The sequence below is a fragment of the Chiroxiphia lanceolata genome, chromosome 11 (genome assembly GCF_009829145.1).
Source record: "Chiroxiphia lanceolata isolate bChiLan1 chromosome 11, bChiLan1.pri, whole genome shotgun sequence".
Taxonomy (NCBI): domain Eukaryota; kingdom Metazoa; phylum Chordata; class Aves; order Passeriformes; family Pipridae; genus Chiroxiphia; species Chiroxiphia lanceolata.
Window position 1 is genome coordinate 13,942,798 of NC_045647.1, and position 17,394 is coordinate 13,960,191.

Consider the following 17,394-nt stretch of genomic DNA (forward strand, 5'->3'; position numbering starts at 1 on the left):
TCTTCTGCAGTTTCATCTCCCTCCTCAAATGCATAAAATAAGTACTGCCTCAATTGGCTCCAAGCCCCAAAACATTCATTCATGGCCTTTTTTATTTGGAAAAAAAAATATTTCATTCAGCTAGAAATTATAATAAAGGAATTTTAAGTGAGTTAATGAGAAAAAGGTTTCTATCCAAATTGAAACTTCTCCTCTTTGGTCCTGTGTATTTGCAAACCTTGCTGGAAGACACTGTTAACTTAATAAACTGATGCTAAAATTTCTGTTTCTAATAAAATGCATTAACAGCAAGACAGCAGGTATTGTTAACCTGGAAAATGAGCTGATATATTTATGACAACAAAAAAATTATAACCTTAGTTCGGACACCTTTTCCTTACTGGATCACTAGAGAAAACCAATTTCTTCACCTCTTCAGAGTAATAAGTATTCTTACTCCTTCAACTAAATATCTTCCAATCAATTGCTAACAACTCAGTTTCACTGTTGTAGTATGAGATCATTCTGTATTCTTGGAAAACTACATAACCATTAAATTAATGTGGTAAAAACTAAGAAAAAGTCTTAATCAGCTTCCACATAAGTGTTTCATGGGAGAAAAGTATCCCAGTAGTAGTCTATGTTATTAAAAGCAGCTATATGAATATATTAATTCTTTCCCTCTGCAGTTGAATAAACAATGCTTTATTACCCAAGCTTGTGAAAAATCAAGAACATCAAATCCAAGGTCTTGGGTGAAGCAGAGCCACATGCAGCTTGTCTCTATGATACAATTAAAAATTTATTTCTAAGAAGCTTGTTTTACAGGTGAAAGGGAAAAAGTGAGATAAAAAGTATGTATGTATCTTTCATCAAAATGTGAAATGAAAATTTTTTGGCCTACAGATAGACAAAATGCAACTTCTGGTAGAAATTTTCAGAAAAAATGACAGAACATAGGGGTGTCAACCAAAGGAAATAGAGTTTAATCTGGACTTTCATGTCTATTCAGATAGAGTCTCAATTATAAATAAAACTAAATTTGCAATGTCATAGAAATAGTTCAGTGTTACATTAACTGAACCACTGAAAAAATGAGGGATTAAAATCTCAGAATTGAGCAGATGAAGTATTGGAAGAAATAAAAATATAAAAAAAAGAAAACAAATCAAATAGAAAGAGCAAGAAGAAAAATCACGAAGGTTTAAGGGCTGTATGTAACTACAGAAATAGCATTTGAAAGGACAGAGGAAATTTTCAAAGGTCATTAGCAGAGAAACTGGTTGAGCAATAAGTGATCAAAGATAAGAAAAAAAGCCAGGTATAAAACATGAAGCCAACAAGATTGCCAAGGTTGCTACGGTGTCCGAAAATCTAATGAAGAAACCTTAAATAGTGCATGCATAGGAAACAGCACAAAGCTACACAAACATTAGAAAGAGTTTGTGCGTGCACTCCAACACAAAAGTTTAACTAAGGAAGTAAGATGGCCTCCGAGGAGAGGCCGAGGACAATCTATCACCTGATGGAACAGACGTTGCTTAAAACATAGATGAACTGTTTCACTATTCACAAAGGGGGTGGAGAGAGGGAGGAATGTAAGATATATATTTTGTAAGGGAGAAGGAAAATATAGACTTATGTCAGAACAGGGATCAAGAAATTAGTACATCTGAAGACTGACAAGACTCCAGGGGCTGTTGTACGTGATCCATCCCAGATTTCGGAAGGACATGACAAAGTAAATATGGGAACCTTCAGTGGATATATTCAAAACTTCTCTGGAAAAGCAGAGGTACGAGGGACTTGAGAGAAGCTAACACAGTACTGATATTTGAGAAGGGATCGAGGAGACATCTATGAAAAATATAGACATGTAGTCGTGACTTTGGCAGTAGGGAACTTATGGGAAAAACTAAATTACAGGACAGAAAGGGGAACACCTGGAAAGTTACGATTTAATTAAGGACAGTCAGCGTGGATTCACACAAAACGAATCATGCCTAACAAATCAGATTTATTGAGGAAGAGACAGAAAGACCAGGCAGAGGTTAAGCCATGGACATAAGGAAAGCTTTTGATACAGTACTGCAGAAAAGGCTAAGCCTGAAAGGTAAGAAAGAATAAGATAAAGGGTGAACTACAGAGTAGATGGAGCGCTGAAAAATGAGGTTAATGGAGAGCATTGTGTGCATAACAGCTGATAGACACAGAATGCATGCTCCTGCAGCTACCCATGTGTCTGGAATTAGGAGCTGGGAGTGAAACTGTGCTCTGCATACAGGTCAAAGAATCCAATTTTGTATATTCATCTGATGTTTTTTGATTTTGTGCATTAAGTAAAACAGCTCTCATTACTTCCATTAAGGAAAGAGGGATCTCACAGAAAGAAGTTAAACTCATTCTTTCATTTCTGAGTTTCAGCAGTTGTCTGGGCCAGCCCCAAGGAGACATTCTATTCCTGTCTCTCGTGCTATATTTGCTGTCCAGCAAAAATACACAATGGGATGCATGGAGACTGCAAGGGTGATGAGTTTTACCAAAAATACAAAGAGTCTGTGTTTGTGGTATATGCATATGTAAGGAAGAAACAATACAAAACAGTTGTAAAATTCTGAATGAAGTAAAAGGGTCTATTGTCCTTCCCTTCCTGAGAGCAGTCAGGTGGCCTCTCTAATGACTACTTAAACAGTTTCCAGGTACAGTAGTGGGATGCAACAATGTCTTCTGACAGGGTTTTAAAACACATCACTTACCACATCATCTCTGTCTTCCCACTCAACCTCAGAAAGATCCACACTACTGTAGTTGGGCTTTCTTCGTTTCTTCCCCTCTTCATACTGGTATAAAAAAAGGTGAAGCATTTAGCACATCCTGTTTTATTTGCACAATTATTTTGTATCAGAAGATTTAAAAAAAATTTGCTGGATGTTGATTTTGTGCAATACACTTCACAGGAGGGACCTTAATTCATGCAAAATGTGCTGTACTGCTGCATAAATGTTCCCTGTGAACTAAAAACCTACATCACATGATTATTATATGATCTCTTGTCATGATACAAAACCTTTCTTGATGGATGCACTGGGAAATCAAACTCAGCAGTTGTACCTTCTTCTCCCCATATGGAAAATACACGAGACCTTGGATCTGGCAGTTTATGTTAAATGTCTCAAACTAGCTCTTTCAGCTGTACAGGAAGTTATATTTACTATAATCTTATCAACAAAATGTTTACCCATTTCACTTTAAACAAGATAAGATGCAAGTCTTGGGAAGTATGGTGTTAACATTTGCTGATACTCCATTTTATCTACAACTTCATGGGGGAAAAAGTAATATACTAACAATGATAGTATATGGGGGTTTTATCACTACTCACTGTTATGCTGTAAATCACACATTTAAAATAAACATTCTAGAGACAAATTGATTTGACACCGAGGTGTTTATAATGTGGGAAATTCTGCCCTCTGCTGAACATTCAAAATCAGCCTACTAGTGTAACCACACAAACCTGTCTCAGTGGAAGAAAGAAACAAACATTTAGGAAGACTTGTGAATAAAGAACCTAACTGGTTAAGTTAAATTAGGAGACTATATTTGAAAAAAAAGTAAATTTGGGAGAGGACCAGCATAATGTGAAATCTGGTCTCTTATCTTTTATGATGCATACAAGTGGGAGCAAACAACCATCTTTTTATGAAGTATGACAGGAGACATTGGGATGCTGTGAAAAATCCCCAAATTGCTTTTCTGACTGTTCCAACGACAGCATCACAGAAGGGTACAAAATGTACCTGTAAGGCAGTAGGTATAGTTGATTCTCCTCCCTCAGGGCAGGACCAACTGTACCATAAACCAAACCTGTCAGTGTTTGATATGAGCAATTCATCACCACAGCCAGCGGTGCAGGGACTTTAATCACATTCTGCAGATTACAGAGATCAAGAGAAAGACTTGCTCTCTGAGCATTAAGAAGGTTATTCTCAGCCTGACTTTTTCCTCTCTGAATTAGAAATTCTCATGCGAATTCCACAGTTCCTTTTGTGAACTACAATACTTTAAAACAGGCATGACAAAATCTTCCTGAAGAACAGCAAACTTGTAAAACTATTGACTGCAGCATCATAGTCACAAAGAGATTTTGAGATACTGGTAGCACTGTAAAGTTTCTTCTAGCACAGGCTTCGCTGATCCTCCTTAATTTTTGCTCATAAAAAATTGGACACTCCAATTATTCCTACAGATGATTCTTTTGGGGAAATTCTGTGGGATACAATCCTGAGTCAAATTGCATTCTTTTTAATAAAAAACCCTAACAACTCTGTTCATATAAGTCTTAGTCTACATTGTGAGAATTGATGCAGATGTAACTGAAAAGTACTTTCCTGTTCTTTTCTTGCTCCTCTGCTAAAATCCACCATTCTTTTAGCAACAGGGTTGTCTACTTCTGATCTAATACCATTCAACAGATTGGTAGAGAGGTGTAAAGAACTTTTGCTTTCAGCACATGCTTATATACTAGACTTTGAATTCAAGCAGCTCAGTTCTACAATTACTTCTTGCTACATGACAGCTCTGATAGGCAGAGATAACTATACCCAAATACTGAAACACAAAGTTTGCAGCCAATAGAACTAAATCTCACAAGAATAACATATGAGAGGATAACATCCCATTCATTAGCAGGGCTTGATTTTTGTAACTATGTTTTGCAAGCCTTTCATTATGGCTGCAGCTACATCAATATTATCTTGAATCTTTACAATGAGTAACTACATCTACTTTCTGTGGCTGCACCAATTAACCAAACAAATCTTTGATCTAATTTAGTCATTCTAGTATAGAAATGGTTACAGTCAGGCTCTGGAATACTGAGAGCTGAACAGTGTTACATAGAAGTTAGCTGGGATCATTTGAGTAGAGCAAACAGCTCCTGTACTGGTTCCAATATTTAATTACATCCTCACTCACAGATGTTGAAGAGTTTCTGGCCTATATTGCATTCTCAGACACATGTGCAAATCCTTACTTAGGACAATAGTAGTTGATCTTGAGTGTCTGACAGCAGAAGTAGGCTTCAAACATAAGGCAAACCATTTGCATCATACTGATTATGGGGTTTGTATTTATTTTAATCATATAGATTTCACACCTTGCACTTGGAGAACAAAAATCAAAAACCAAAAGCAATCAAATGAGGAGCTGGATAAAACATCCAAAGTTCTGCAGAAAGGCCAGAATTGGAAGCATTCATGTATTAAAAATTTAGATTAGAAGAAACAAAGCCAAAACCCCAGTGGTCTAGCAGGAGTTCAGCTCTATAAGCATTCAAAGGAATTGAAAATGCAATTCTTAAACACATTTAGGACAGGAACTAATAAAGTATTGAGATGTCTAACCCCTTATTCTGCAATTACATTTTAGGAGCTACTGTTTAAGTGCCTACACAGGAATTCAACAAGTGAAGAACAGATTTATTTTATAGTTCAGAAAAGGACAGCAGAGAAAACAAAAACCAACTTCCAGGAAGGATGTGATACCAAAAAAAAGGGCAATTATTTGTACATCTGGGTAACTTTTCTTATAAATCTAATTTTCATGAAGATATCAACTTATTCTCAGCAGTAAATTTACATACCTTTATGCTCATGTAACCAGGGTGTCCAACATAAATGCACTTAGATCACATATAAAACACTTCTTAACAGTACTGTTGAAATGGCCATTCTTCTCCGGTTTCTTTCTAGTGTTATTGCTTAACTAATTTCTCAGTAAAATTTATTCATGGACACAGAAGCAATTCCTCAGCTTTTAAAAATGGCATTCAGTTATATCTTCTTGTCTGGTAGCAAACCTAATCTAATTTTTATCTCTAAGGCTCCTGAGTGAAGTATAAAAAATACTGATTGAAAGCTGAAGCCAAACCCATCTGCAAGATTACTATAAAGCATTGAAACAAATCATTAAGGGACCCCCTGGGAAAGATGCAAACTAGGAATTCTATCAAATTACTCTGATTTAAGTGGATGAGAAAAAGAGATAGATTTAAAATGTGTACTGTTAATCCACTTTGACTAGTATAAAATGTGTGGTGATATTATATAGTAGTTAACCCCTGTGAGGAAAAAAAAACAACTGAAAAATGTTAAATATCTGGTCTGCAACAGAAGAATCTTTTAGTCTGCCCAAAACTACATGATGGCTCCAACTCACTGTTGTTTGGGAAAAGAGCACAGGATTTGATTTTGTGATTAGAATGAGCTTTATCTTACTCAGTATCTTTTATTTGAGGCTGGGCCAAACTCTTATAGCACTGGATGATTCAAACAACATGTGACATGTACTGCTTGAGGACTGAATCACATTTTTTCACCACCCCATATACAACCATTTACATGTGCCATTATTAAACGCTTTGCTTTGATTTTGTTTTTTTTAACACAAGCAGTCCCAAACCATCTGCATTGAATATGACCAGCCACGTGTTTATAAAGTCAGAGTGTAGCAATCTGATCATGGAGAGAGCAAACTACATCTTAACAGCTGCAAGTCTCGGGTCTAAGGTGATCGGAATTTCTCAGACGTGCTCCATATGGATAATGGGGAGATAGGAGAGAGTAAGTTGCTGTGATAGCAGCCTTGGAAGCACTACTAGATTTTAGTGAACTTTCTTAGCCACATATGTGGAATCATCTGTAGGAAAATATAGTAAGAAAGCATCTACTAAACAACAACCAAAACCCAAAGAGATAAAATAATTCCAAGGGATAGTTCTTTCTTGACAAACTACTAATATGTGCAAAAGTAAGGTATGAGGTAATGAAAAAAACTTCTCCAATTTTAAAACAAAGCATCACTGGATGAAGGCTCATATTTTTGAATCAGTACTTCAAAATTTGGTTATGTATTAATACCAACAGGATTTGAGAATGATCCTATTTTGTTTGTTTAGAGAAGACAAACTTGAACACACGAATATAGCTTCAATTCAACATAATAAAACACACAAAACAATTGTATGTATAACTGTAACTTGCATTAAGCAATCCTGTAAAGGTATTCTTGTCTACAAAGTTTGATAGGAAAGCTTGAATGAACAAATATCAGAAGAAAAGCATAACTATCTAAAATTACACACTTTTCTATATAGTTTTAAATAAAGAGGCAGAGATGGAATACACTGTCATGTCACGAGAAGACTGAGGAAGAGATGACTTCAATAGACTGATTCACTCAAATAAAACCAACCAACCAAACAAAACAAAACCCAACCCCCTAAAAAACAAACAAAAAGACCCTCCAAAAAAACAACAAAGTTGTGAAAAGTGAAAAGTTCCCTCCACTGCTTCACCTGTTTATATGACATCACTCACAGTGACAGAGCTTTCATTCACCATGAGCTGCATAGCTCCAAACCATTCTGCCTGGGGATACGTGTGAAGCTGCATCCTATATCAACTTAAATCACTGCTGCTTGGCTCTTTATTTCATTCCAAATAATTCTTTCCTGCTCGCAAGATCCTGATTTGCCGTTTGTGATACTTTTACTTCATGATTTCCATCCAGTTTGCAACCTCAAAAGATCTCTTATTGATCTGCATTTAACCTCGAATCTGTAGAACACTCATAGGTGTTCAGTGAAAAATCAACATTGTTTTCTATACAAACTTCCTTATTTTAATATTAAAAAAGGTGACATTTTGATTCTCTTTGGAAAATAGGAAGAACAACTTCCCTTTCCATAGGCAGATTTTTCACGACCAGCCTATTATTTAAGATGTTAATCCAGAAGTTCCTAGGTTATGGTTGGTAGTAAAAACCAGTTATTTTGGACTGATTTTTCATGTCAGATAGCTGTGAAAAACTGCCACACTATAAAATTTGCAGAAATACTGCTGACAGCAGGAGTCAGGTCATTTGCTAGGGAAAAGAGAATAATGGAATTCTAAGTTTCCAGGCAGAGAAAAAGTAGGAATCATTAGATCTGCCATGTACACAGGAGAACCTTCTAGTGAAGCAATAGAAGAAAACAGTTTTTATGCCATACGCTCATGCCTATTTTATGCCTATTTACACTCATAACGTGTGTTTGCATTTCAAATGGTGCAGTAGTGATTAAAATGATAGAGCAATAGGGAAATATTCAGGGTGAGGTAAAAGTCAATACAAAAACCAGCTTTAAGCCCCACACCTTGAGCCTGGCCAAAGAGCACATGGGCTGAGCACCCGTTCTCAGGTGGATTGCAGTTGGTCAGCGATGAGACATGTATGTGATTTACTCCCCTGAAGAAAACAACCCCTCTATTTGGGATTTTATTTGCATTCTCAGGATTTGTCATTTGGGATTATGTAAAATTGGCAGCTGCTTATAATTATTTGGGGTTTGAGTAGAAATAATTAAAAACATCTGCCTTTATCTTAATACTACCAGACTTAAACCCCTGAGCTCGGTTATACCTAACTTCAAAGCTGAAAGCAAAGAATAAAAGAAAGCTTCACATATTGCTAACAAATTTTCAGTGATTCATTTATATGTACAACCAGTTATTCAACAGCCTTCAAACCTTTAATTATCTTTTAAATATATGTAATTTTGCACTTCTAATTAGATAGCAATTTAATGCTCTCACAGGGATTCAGATGGGCTGTCTTTTTTTGAAATGTAAACTCCAATAGGAATAATCATTGGCATTCAAGTGATTGAATTCTTCAGTTATTTAAATGAACGTGAGGCATTTACACTGTTCAAATCATTTAAATATTCTGCTGTCAGCTACAGCTGTAGAGTTTTATGGAGTTGCTGAATAAAGCAAGGGTAAGTGTAGGTTATCTTACGTTCCAGGCGGGACTCCCCAGAGAGAAATGAGATTTGCTGCTTATGAAAGGCTAACACTGCTTAAGTGGGGCATTAATGTTTCCCCTGAGACTTAGATTTCTCTGTTTTTCTATATCAGGAGAAACAAATTTTCCCAGAATTTGCAGCTACAAAGGACTTAGTACTGATCTAGCAATCTTCAAATACTCCAGGTCCTGTAGCTTAATACAATATATTGTGACAGTCCACATTCTAAGTTTAAAATGGTAACTTACTCAGGCAGTTAAACTACCAATATATTTTGGTGAGGGCATTGTGATATTATACATGGGCTTTGATTTCTATGTGTAACTTTCCCTAACTGAGACTGATCAAATTAAAGATATGCATCCTTGTATAGAAAGCAATGTATCAATTGAATTCATTTACAGTGAAAAGCAGAGCATGCACATATAGCCATTCATAAACCCCCATTACAAGCCTTCCAGAGCATATACTGAGAGTAAGAATATATGCCTCCACCTTCTCAGATAGAAGATTTTGATTTAAACTTAGAAGTGTTACAAAATCCTTAATAATCAAGGATGTTATTGGATTAATTCATAAATCAGAACCTGTTTTTAATCTTAGTTTTATCCAAAAAAACCGGTAGAATCTGAATAATAGATGCAATTTGATTCAAGAACATATGCATTTGTCTTCAAATGTGTATTTTCTTTAATTAAGGAACTCAAGGTCCTTGTTCAGGAACTTTGAGTATCCTACCCTAAATGAACCTAGCAATTACTGAAAAAAACCTCCTCTTCCACTCCCTGAACATAAATACAAATCACATTGCTAACCATGAATCAAAAAAGCCACGGGCTTCATAAAACCTAGGAGCAATCCTGCTATTATTCATTGAAAGCCACGCAAACATTGGGACAGAGAGGCAACAGTACAAACCCCTGACACCAGATAAGGTTCACAACGGTGGCAATCTGTGACTGTGGCAGACACTAATCTTCCAGTGACATTCCTTAATTTCTCTGTAATCCCACTACACTTCCCAGAGAAAGCAGTTCTCCTCTGGCACCAGCCTTTAACAGACTGCACAGTGACAGTTGCAGCAATGAGCAAGCAGCTACAGTTAATGTGGCGCTTGTTAATAAGCGGACATAAAAAATATTTGTTTCTTACTCTTTCCTTTACATCCAAGTAAATTAATTTCTTTGGCAAACTGTAACATCGTGATGACATATTTTACATTTTAAAATTTAACGGTGTAACACCTGGCACACTGCAAGTGTTAAGAGGCTACTGAAAAGCAGGTGATTCAATCTGCCATAATCGCTGCTGAGGAAAACCTGTGTCCTCCTGTCTACATTTCAATATGGGTAAGGAGCCTCAGAAACCAAGTTACTGCCCTGAAAATCTCAAAATTCGTTTTTGAACTCCCAAACTTTTTTTTTTTTTTAAACAGTATATTGTGGTTTCCAACATTGCATCACACAACTGAAAATATTCTCACGTGGAAAATAAAACACTACGCTGTAAAAGTATAGACTTTTTGTCAAATTCAGCAGATTGGAGCATTCTGATGCAGCCACACGAAAAAAAAATATATTTTATTAGCATCTGCTACAGTTTCTGGAGTTCCCACTGGAGTACTCTTGTTAGGAAGGTGACTTAGGGTGTGATACCTGAGGACCTGCAAAGCGTACTCTCGTGATATATGACTGGGAAAAAAAAAAAAAAAAAAAAAGGAGGGAGAGAAAGAAAGCAAAAAGGCTTTGAAACAGAGCCGAGGGATGCCCACGGCAATTTTCCACCTCGATTCCAGCCGGGATGGGTTCCCGGGCTGTGTCACCGCAGCTCGTCCCGCTCCCCCCGCGCCCCTCGGCGGTGCTGGAGCGCCACCGCCTGGGCCGGCCCCGCAGTGCAGCCTGTGCCGGGCCGCTGCGGGGGACGAGGGACACGGGTGGAACGGAGACAAAATCAGAGCTTCCGTGAGGTTAATGGGCACTCCGACACCTCACGGGAAAGGTCCGGGGGCTGCTCCAGCAACAGTCACAACCTCTGTTGTGAGCACCTTGCACGTTCCTCTCCTTCCTGCGCTCCCTCCCACCAGCTGCCCTCGGGCACCCAACTGATCGTCCTCGCCAAAAGCCAAGCTTATTAAAAAAAAACCAAAACAAACAAACCCCCAAAACAACAGGAAAAACAAGAGAGGAAATTTCCAAGAAAAGCCTTTTTAAATATAAATCCAAGAGGATAATCACTAAGATAATATAGCCAGCTTAGTGATTCCATGTACTGGTCAGTGTTAGATAAAAATCCGGTGCCAGAGGAAGCGCTCTGCTGTTTGCTATCCTGCCTCTCTGCTTTGTGTTTCAGAAGGCAATTCCTTAAAACACAAGTACATCAGCTTCAGAACTAACAGATATGGTCACTGGGGTTAGGAACTTGAGAATCCAGTAATATTCTAGTTTTATAGCACTGTAGGAAAATAGAAGTATAAACCAGTGTGGACCAAGTCACTAATCAATGAAACTTGAACGTAACTCTAAGACATACAAATAATTTTAGATAATATCTTTAGGGAACTATCTAATTTCAGACCTACATGCCTATTTTCACACACTTATTGTCACAAATTTCATGAGATGTTTTGTCATTAGTTACACCGGTATCAGGATTTGGCCTGCAATATTAAACTAAGGACCCAGGCCAGCAATCACTTCACTCTCAAAAACTCCACTGAAGTCAAGAGAAGACTCTCATTACCTACTACTGACAGAATCCAGAGGTAAAAATGACTTTTCCAAAAAATGAACAGACCATGAATATATCACAATGAGTTCCCCTAGCTGACAGCTTATGGGCTATTGCCCAACTTTTTGATTTTAAAAGGTATGATTGCATAAGGTAATGAAATAAGTGCCTTCAAGATGTACACTGGGGTGAGGGATAGTAATAGCAAATCACCTTTTGCTTCATTAAAACATAATAGAAATAAGGGAGAGGGTAACACCCTCTGTCAGCCTAAGCTATCCACTGCTCCTGGATTTCATTACCGCCTGGTTTTTAAAATATCTATTGTATAATGAATAAATACTAATAATTCTGAAAGAACTAACTTGTGAATAGGGAACTTTCAAATATATTCATATGGCTTGCAAACATAGGATGTCAAATGTACCTGTGATATCTGAAATTTCAAAAGCATTTTTAGGAATTAAGACCAAGTCATGATTTTTGTATTACGAAAACTGGGGAATGCTATAAGACCCAATGCATATATATCCTATTTGGAACAGGATATTAAAAACCCCGTGGATTTTAATGCATACAGAGATAAGAAAAAATAGTCTGATGGTAGTGGTCAATCATGAACTAAAACCAATCCCCTGTCACACTTTTCATTGCAACAGGTAGACATTTTGAAGACAACAACTCCTCACACTGGTATTTCCCGCACAATAGCAACAAAAAAAAGAGAATTTACTACTAAAGTTTACATTAAATCTCAACACTTATTTCAGCATTTTGACCACTGAGCTGAATGACTATAAAAAGGCTAATAAATACTTTCAATTAGCAAAATGTAGGAAAATATATAGAACGTTATGACAGTCAAGATTTAGATCTAGTCAGTGTACCCATAACTTTGGTTCTCCTAAGTAATTTTTAGTTTATATCTATGGTGCAGTTGGATGTGAGATAATATTACACAAAAAGTCACTTTCGACAAATTAGCTGAGGAAACAAAGCAGTGAAGCCACAGCAGAAGAGACCTGAAGGGGCATTAAAAATCTTTACATATAATCCAGGTGCTCTAAGGTTTTGTGCAGCCCCTATTGCTGCCTCACCTCTGCTATGGTTACCAAATAAAGCTCAGCAGGCAATCTCAGTCAGAAAAGGAAAGAATGTAGAGAAATGGATAAACAAGAGGTCAGAAAAATACAGAAAACATGACAACAAAATACTGCAATGCAGAAAAATACGAGTAGAAAAACATTACAGCAAGACTGAAAATATTGGTTTCTTATTGTGATGAGCAGATTCAATGAGATAACAACCACAAATCACTATACAAAGTAAGAAATGGAAAAGAAAAGATAGATCAGGAACTTCTGCTTTCCCTATTCATAATATAAGAAATACTTCTAATGAAATTTAAAAATCAAATTAAAAATAAAAACTGTGCAAAGAATGGTTAGAATATGAAAAATCACTACTATGAGAAGGCAAGCTGACTGACAAAAATGAATATATTAGTATGGGTAACGGAAGTATCCACTATAATAAGTTGAAATGTTAAAATGTCAGAATCAAAGGTTTATGAGGAGAAACCTACCGAAACTCTTAACAGTTACATTGACTGCTGAGATTTTACACTGAAAAAGAGATTCTCCACATCCTCTTAGTTCCCTACATCTTCCTCAGGAACTAATCATGGAAATGAGATTCTGGACTAGATGTGTCTAGGTATGCTGAATTAATCTCATAAAACCTACACTTATGCACTTCTCAATATGTAAAATTTTGCGGAAACAAAACACATTTTACTGAGGGGTGAAATGCTTACACATTGATTTAGTTTTCTACCTTCCTTAAAGTAAACTGCTTCTATAGAGGCTGGAAGTTTTTCACTTCCTGATATTTATATATTTGAGTAGCAGAGGTCCTAATTTCCATAACACAAGAAGATATAAATTCATCATCATGACAAATCACCTGTGGGGAGTGTAGAGATGAACAGTCACTGGAGCACGTTAATTGGACTGGGGTCTGACCTGGATATGTAGATTTAGTGACTCACCACAAAATGGTGAAAAAGCCAATGGGATAATTTGCAAGAGCCATTTCTGAGAATTGCATTGTTTATTGGTCAGTAATTTGCCAAATTCTCTACAGGTATTGTCCTCCTTTTCACAGTTGTAAAAAAAATCTACCATCCAGAATCATGGGTGATATTCTTGGAAGAAAAATGACAATTAAATAATTTATTTTAAGACTGCTTCCAAGATACTATGGTCTGCTTTGCCATCAGATTGTCTGTCCATTTTACTGTGAAGTTACTCTGAAAATACTTTTCCATTCACCTACTGAAGTTTCCCTGTTCCACTTTTCATAAGCTCTATTCCAGTTAAAAAATAAATGGGGAAACAATAAGAGCAAATACAAATGTTAATTAAGTGTGTAATTCCTAGTCCAAATCTTAGAAAGACAAATTCTTTTGCTGGATGAAAACATCAGATGTGCTAATGACTTAATCAATCACGCTTTTCATTAATTTAATTTTCATATTACATTATCCACCCAGTTAATGTTTGTTTTCCACTAAAATATCGTTGAAATCAGACATTACTTGAAGTGCCTGTGAGAGAAATACATATGGCAGCCATGTGGATACAGCAGTGGAACTATTAATACCAAGGCTTCACTGGGAGTTGATAGTGATGGAACACTTGCAAGTGCTGTTCCTAAACAATGATGCAACCAGGAATGAACCAGTTCTCTGGGGCATCAAGTTGATAAACATTTGCATAACAGGCACTTTATTTTTCTTTCCGTGATTAATGCAAACAAGATGATAAGAGAAACTAAAGGTAAAATTTGCTGCTATTTCTCTTCTAGTACAAAAATCTCTAGTGCTCCTATTTTGCTTAAAAATATGCTTTAGTGACATTTCTGCACATATATTAAATTAACTTTAACACTTTAGCATGACAAATAGGGGTTATTACACAGTGCTGGAGCATTCCAACATTCCATTTCACTGTAAAATGAACATAATTATAGCAATTTTTGGCTTTGCTATTTTGCAGTAATGGAGGTCTGCATCTTCTGCAGAAGCAACTTGTATATTTATTTTCCCTGTTTTTTTTCATGCTAACCTTTGTTTCCAGATGTAAATTTACCAAGAACTATAAAGTGTTATAAAGCCATATAAAGTAATTGGTCTATTGTATTTAATTTTTTTCATGTATATTACACTATTACACTAAGAAAAAAAACAAATGCAACATATACAGCAAAATATAATAGATCAATAAATAGCATTCTTACCAAAGGCCTAAGTTCTGGATGAGTCAAAATATATCCATTGTTTGTAATTGCAAAAGCATATCCATGAATACCTAACTGTAAAAGTAAATGAGAAAGAAATACTAATTAGCAATTCATAAGCCTTATCCACACAGTGTTTTATTACAACATAGGCAAAGATCCTTGACATTTTGTGAAAATGAGGAATGACATTGTGATGAATTCAGCATGTAGCACAATTTTAAAATGTCACAAACACTCTCCTGTGCAGGGCACTTGTTTCCGTGTTGTGTAACACTTGTTGTGTTACAATGAATTATATATTAGGTATATGTACGAGATGCCACAGCCTGTGACACACACCATAGCATGTGCCAAAGCACAGAGGTACAGGAATTTAGGAAATTCAGCTGTTCCCAGGAGTGGTGAGGCACAGCTTACTTCACCTGTTCAACAGCTTTTGCTTAAGAACCATTTAAATCAAAGATAACGAATGCACAGCTATAGTAAGCAAGCAGTGACCTGTCATATGTGATATTTACATTTTCCAATCTTATAGGCTCTCTGTTAATTCCAGTTCATCTGCAGCCACAGAAGGCATATTTCTACTAAAGAAACTCCTCTAACTTTACATATTTGTACTAAATGGAACTGGAGATTATTTGAGGGCAATGAAATACTTTATGAAGTCTAGCAGTATAGGTAATCAAATTTAGCATTGTACTTACTTAAATAACAATACTGGTCTTTTTAACAATATGCCTATTACACAGTTGATTGCATCCACTGAATGTAATAAATGTACCTTCAAATCATTCATGTGGTCATTCAAACATCTCTTCTTAGCATAAACTTGCTGTTAATGTAGAATCTTTCTGCAGGTTCACTAGGTAACTTTTGCCAGACAGAGCACATCTCACTATCCTTTTTCACCTATTTTTTTTCAATTCTGAAGTAACATAATACAACATCCCATTTTTTTTTTAAGCAACCTAATGCACTGGGCTATTAATAACAAATAAACAATATAAAAATCAAACTCAAAATTCCAGAACTATCTTGCTTTGATGTTTACTTTAAAATTCTCACTATTAAAAACTTTTCTATCTAACTTGACTGCATTGTTAAATGCTTTGCTGAAGTGGGTCCTTAGGAATTTGTCTAACAAGAAGCAATGTGGACAAGGCTGACAAGACAGAATCATTTTGAAGGGGTAAAAAGGAGAGCAAGCCTATCAGCTTCTGTAATTCTCTGGAAGTATAAACCAGAGTATGATATTGTGGGGAGGTCACAGGGTTGATTTATAGTGTCTCTGTGTGAATAATTGTATATGGTCAACTGTATCTGCCATATAGAAGATTGTTTCATAAATTAGCGGTTTTCCTAAAGCAATAAACTTCAGTGAAAGTAATAGAAGGTGATATGTTCTTGGCATCTCTTCATAAGGGGGGGATAACCAAAATAATAACAGTGGACATATTTTACCTATTATAGTATGACAAGGGAATAAGCTGTTGGCTAAATAGCAGATCTCAAGTATAATTGTCTGTGTTTGTAACTGCAGAATGACATCCAGGCAATGGAAGTCAGGTAAGGAAACAAATGTGGGTGGTATAATTCACAGGAAAAAGTACCCAGACTCCAAGGGCAGTATTTTATTGTGTTCTGGGCAATATGTGAAATTACACAGTCTCTGCACTTAAAATGCTTTGGTTTGAGAGATACTACCACTTACAGCAGCATTGCCCTTTTAAACCTTGAACTCTGTCTCTAAATTGCAGATGCAGAAACAAAAAAACCTTTTTCTAACTGCTGTAAAATGCCACATGGAAGTCCTATATTACTAAATTCAACCCCATTTTATTCAAGAGAAACTGCCACTGACATCTGGGGAAGTTTAGTCTAGATAACGACTGCTGAAAATAGCTTGTTGCTGTTACCCATCTTCTCTGGCATAAAATCCCCCTCATTGAAGCTGAGAGAATTCCAGGTCAGCAGAATTCTATTTCTAAGCAATCATTTTATATCCCTGTGTGAATTTTATTTTGTGTGTTGCCTCTACAGGAATGGGTCCCAGGGGTGATTATGCTCTTGCCATTGCAATCTTTGTTTATGGGATGTGAGACTGGAAGTTGTAACTCAAGTGATTTCACTAATGTAACTGTATTGCATGATATTGGTGCCTCCTGTAATAATCCTCACTTGCAGTACCTCCTGCAGTATAAAATGTACCTTCAAATAAAAAGTTTAATATTCAGCAAGAGGATCTCATATTGCTTTCACAGAAACCCATTTCTTAAAAAATTTTTCCTTTTCTGAATTAATAACCTGTTATTCAGGCCTCCCACTCTCTCTAGTTCTTGCATTCAGACTATGTCCAAATCTTAGAGATTACTTAGGAATAACGTCACTGTGATTTATTTTTTCCTAGCCAGCCACGAACAGCCAAGTTTTTATTTCTGCAGGTACCACAACACTGTTCTTCCTTCTCATCACAAATGAAACTTGCTATTCCCATAGCTCACTAGAAGGCGGCTCCAAAGATTGTTTCCATTGCTTCC

At 36.4% G+C, this 17,394-nt stretch overlaps 1 protein-coding gene across 5 annotated transcripts in view; it reads right to left on the minus strand.

The window, feature by feature from the left end:
- Nucleotides 1-17,394, minus strand: part of CACNA2D3 (calcium voltage-gated channel auxiliary subunit alpha2delta 3) — a 407,374-nt gene that overhangs the window by 88,402 nt on the left and 301,578 nt on the right. For all 5 annotated transcript variants that reach the window (XR_004359078.1, XM_032699221.1, XM_032699220.1 and 2 more), the window contains 2 exons: nucleotides 14,855-14,929; nucleotides 2,736-2,819 (listed from right to left, as the gene is read on the minus strand). Coding sequence is in view for 4 of the 5 variants with exons in the window: in XM_032699221.1 (XP_032555112.1) it covers nucleotides 2,736-2,819; nucleotides 14,855-14,929 (159 nt within the window). In the remaining variant the exon portion in view is untranslated. The remainder of the gene's footprint in view (nucleotides 1-2,735; nucleotides 2,820-14,854; nucleotides 14,930-17,394) is intronic.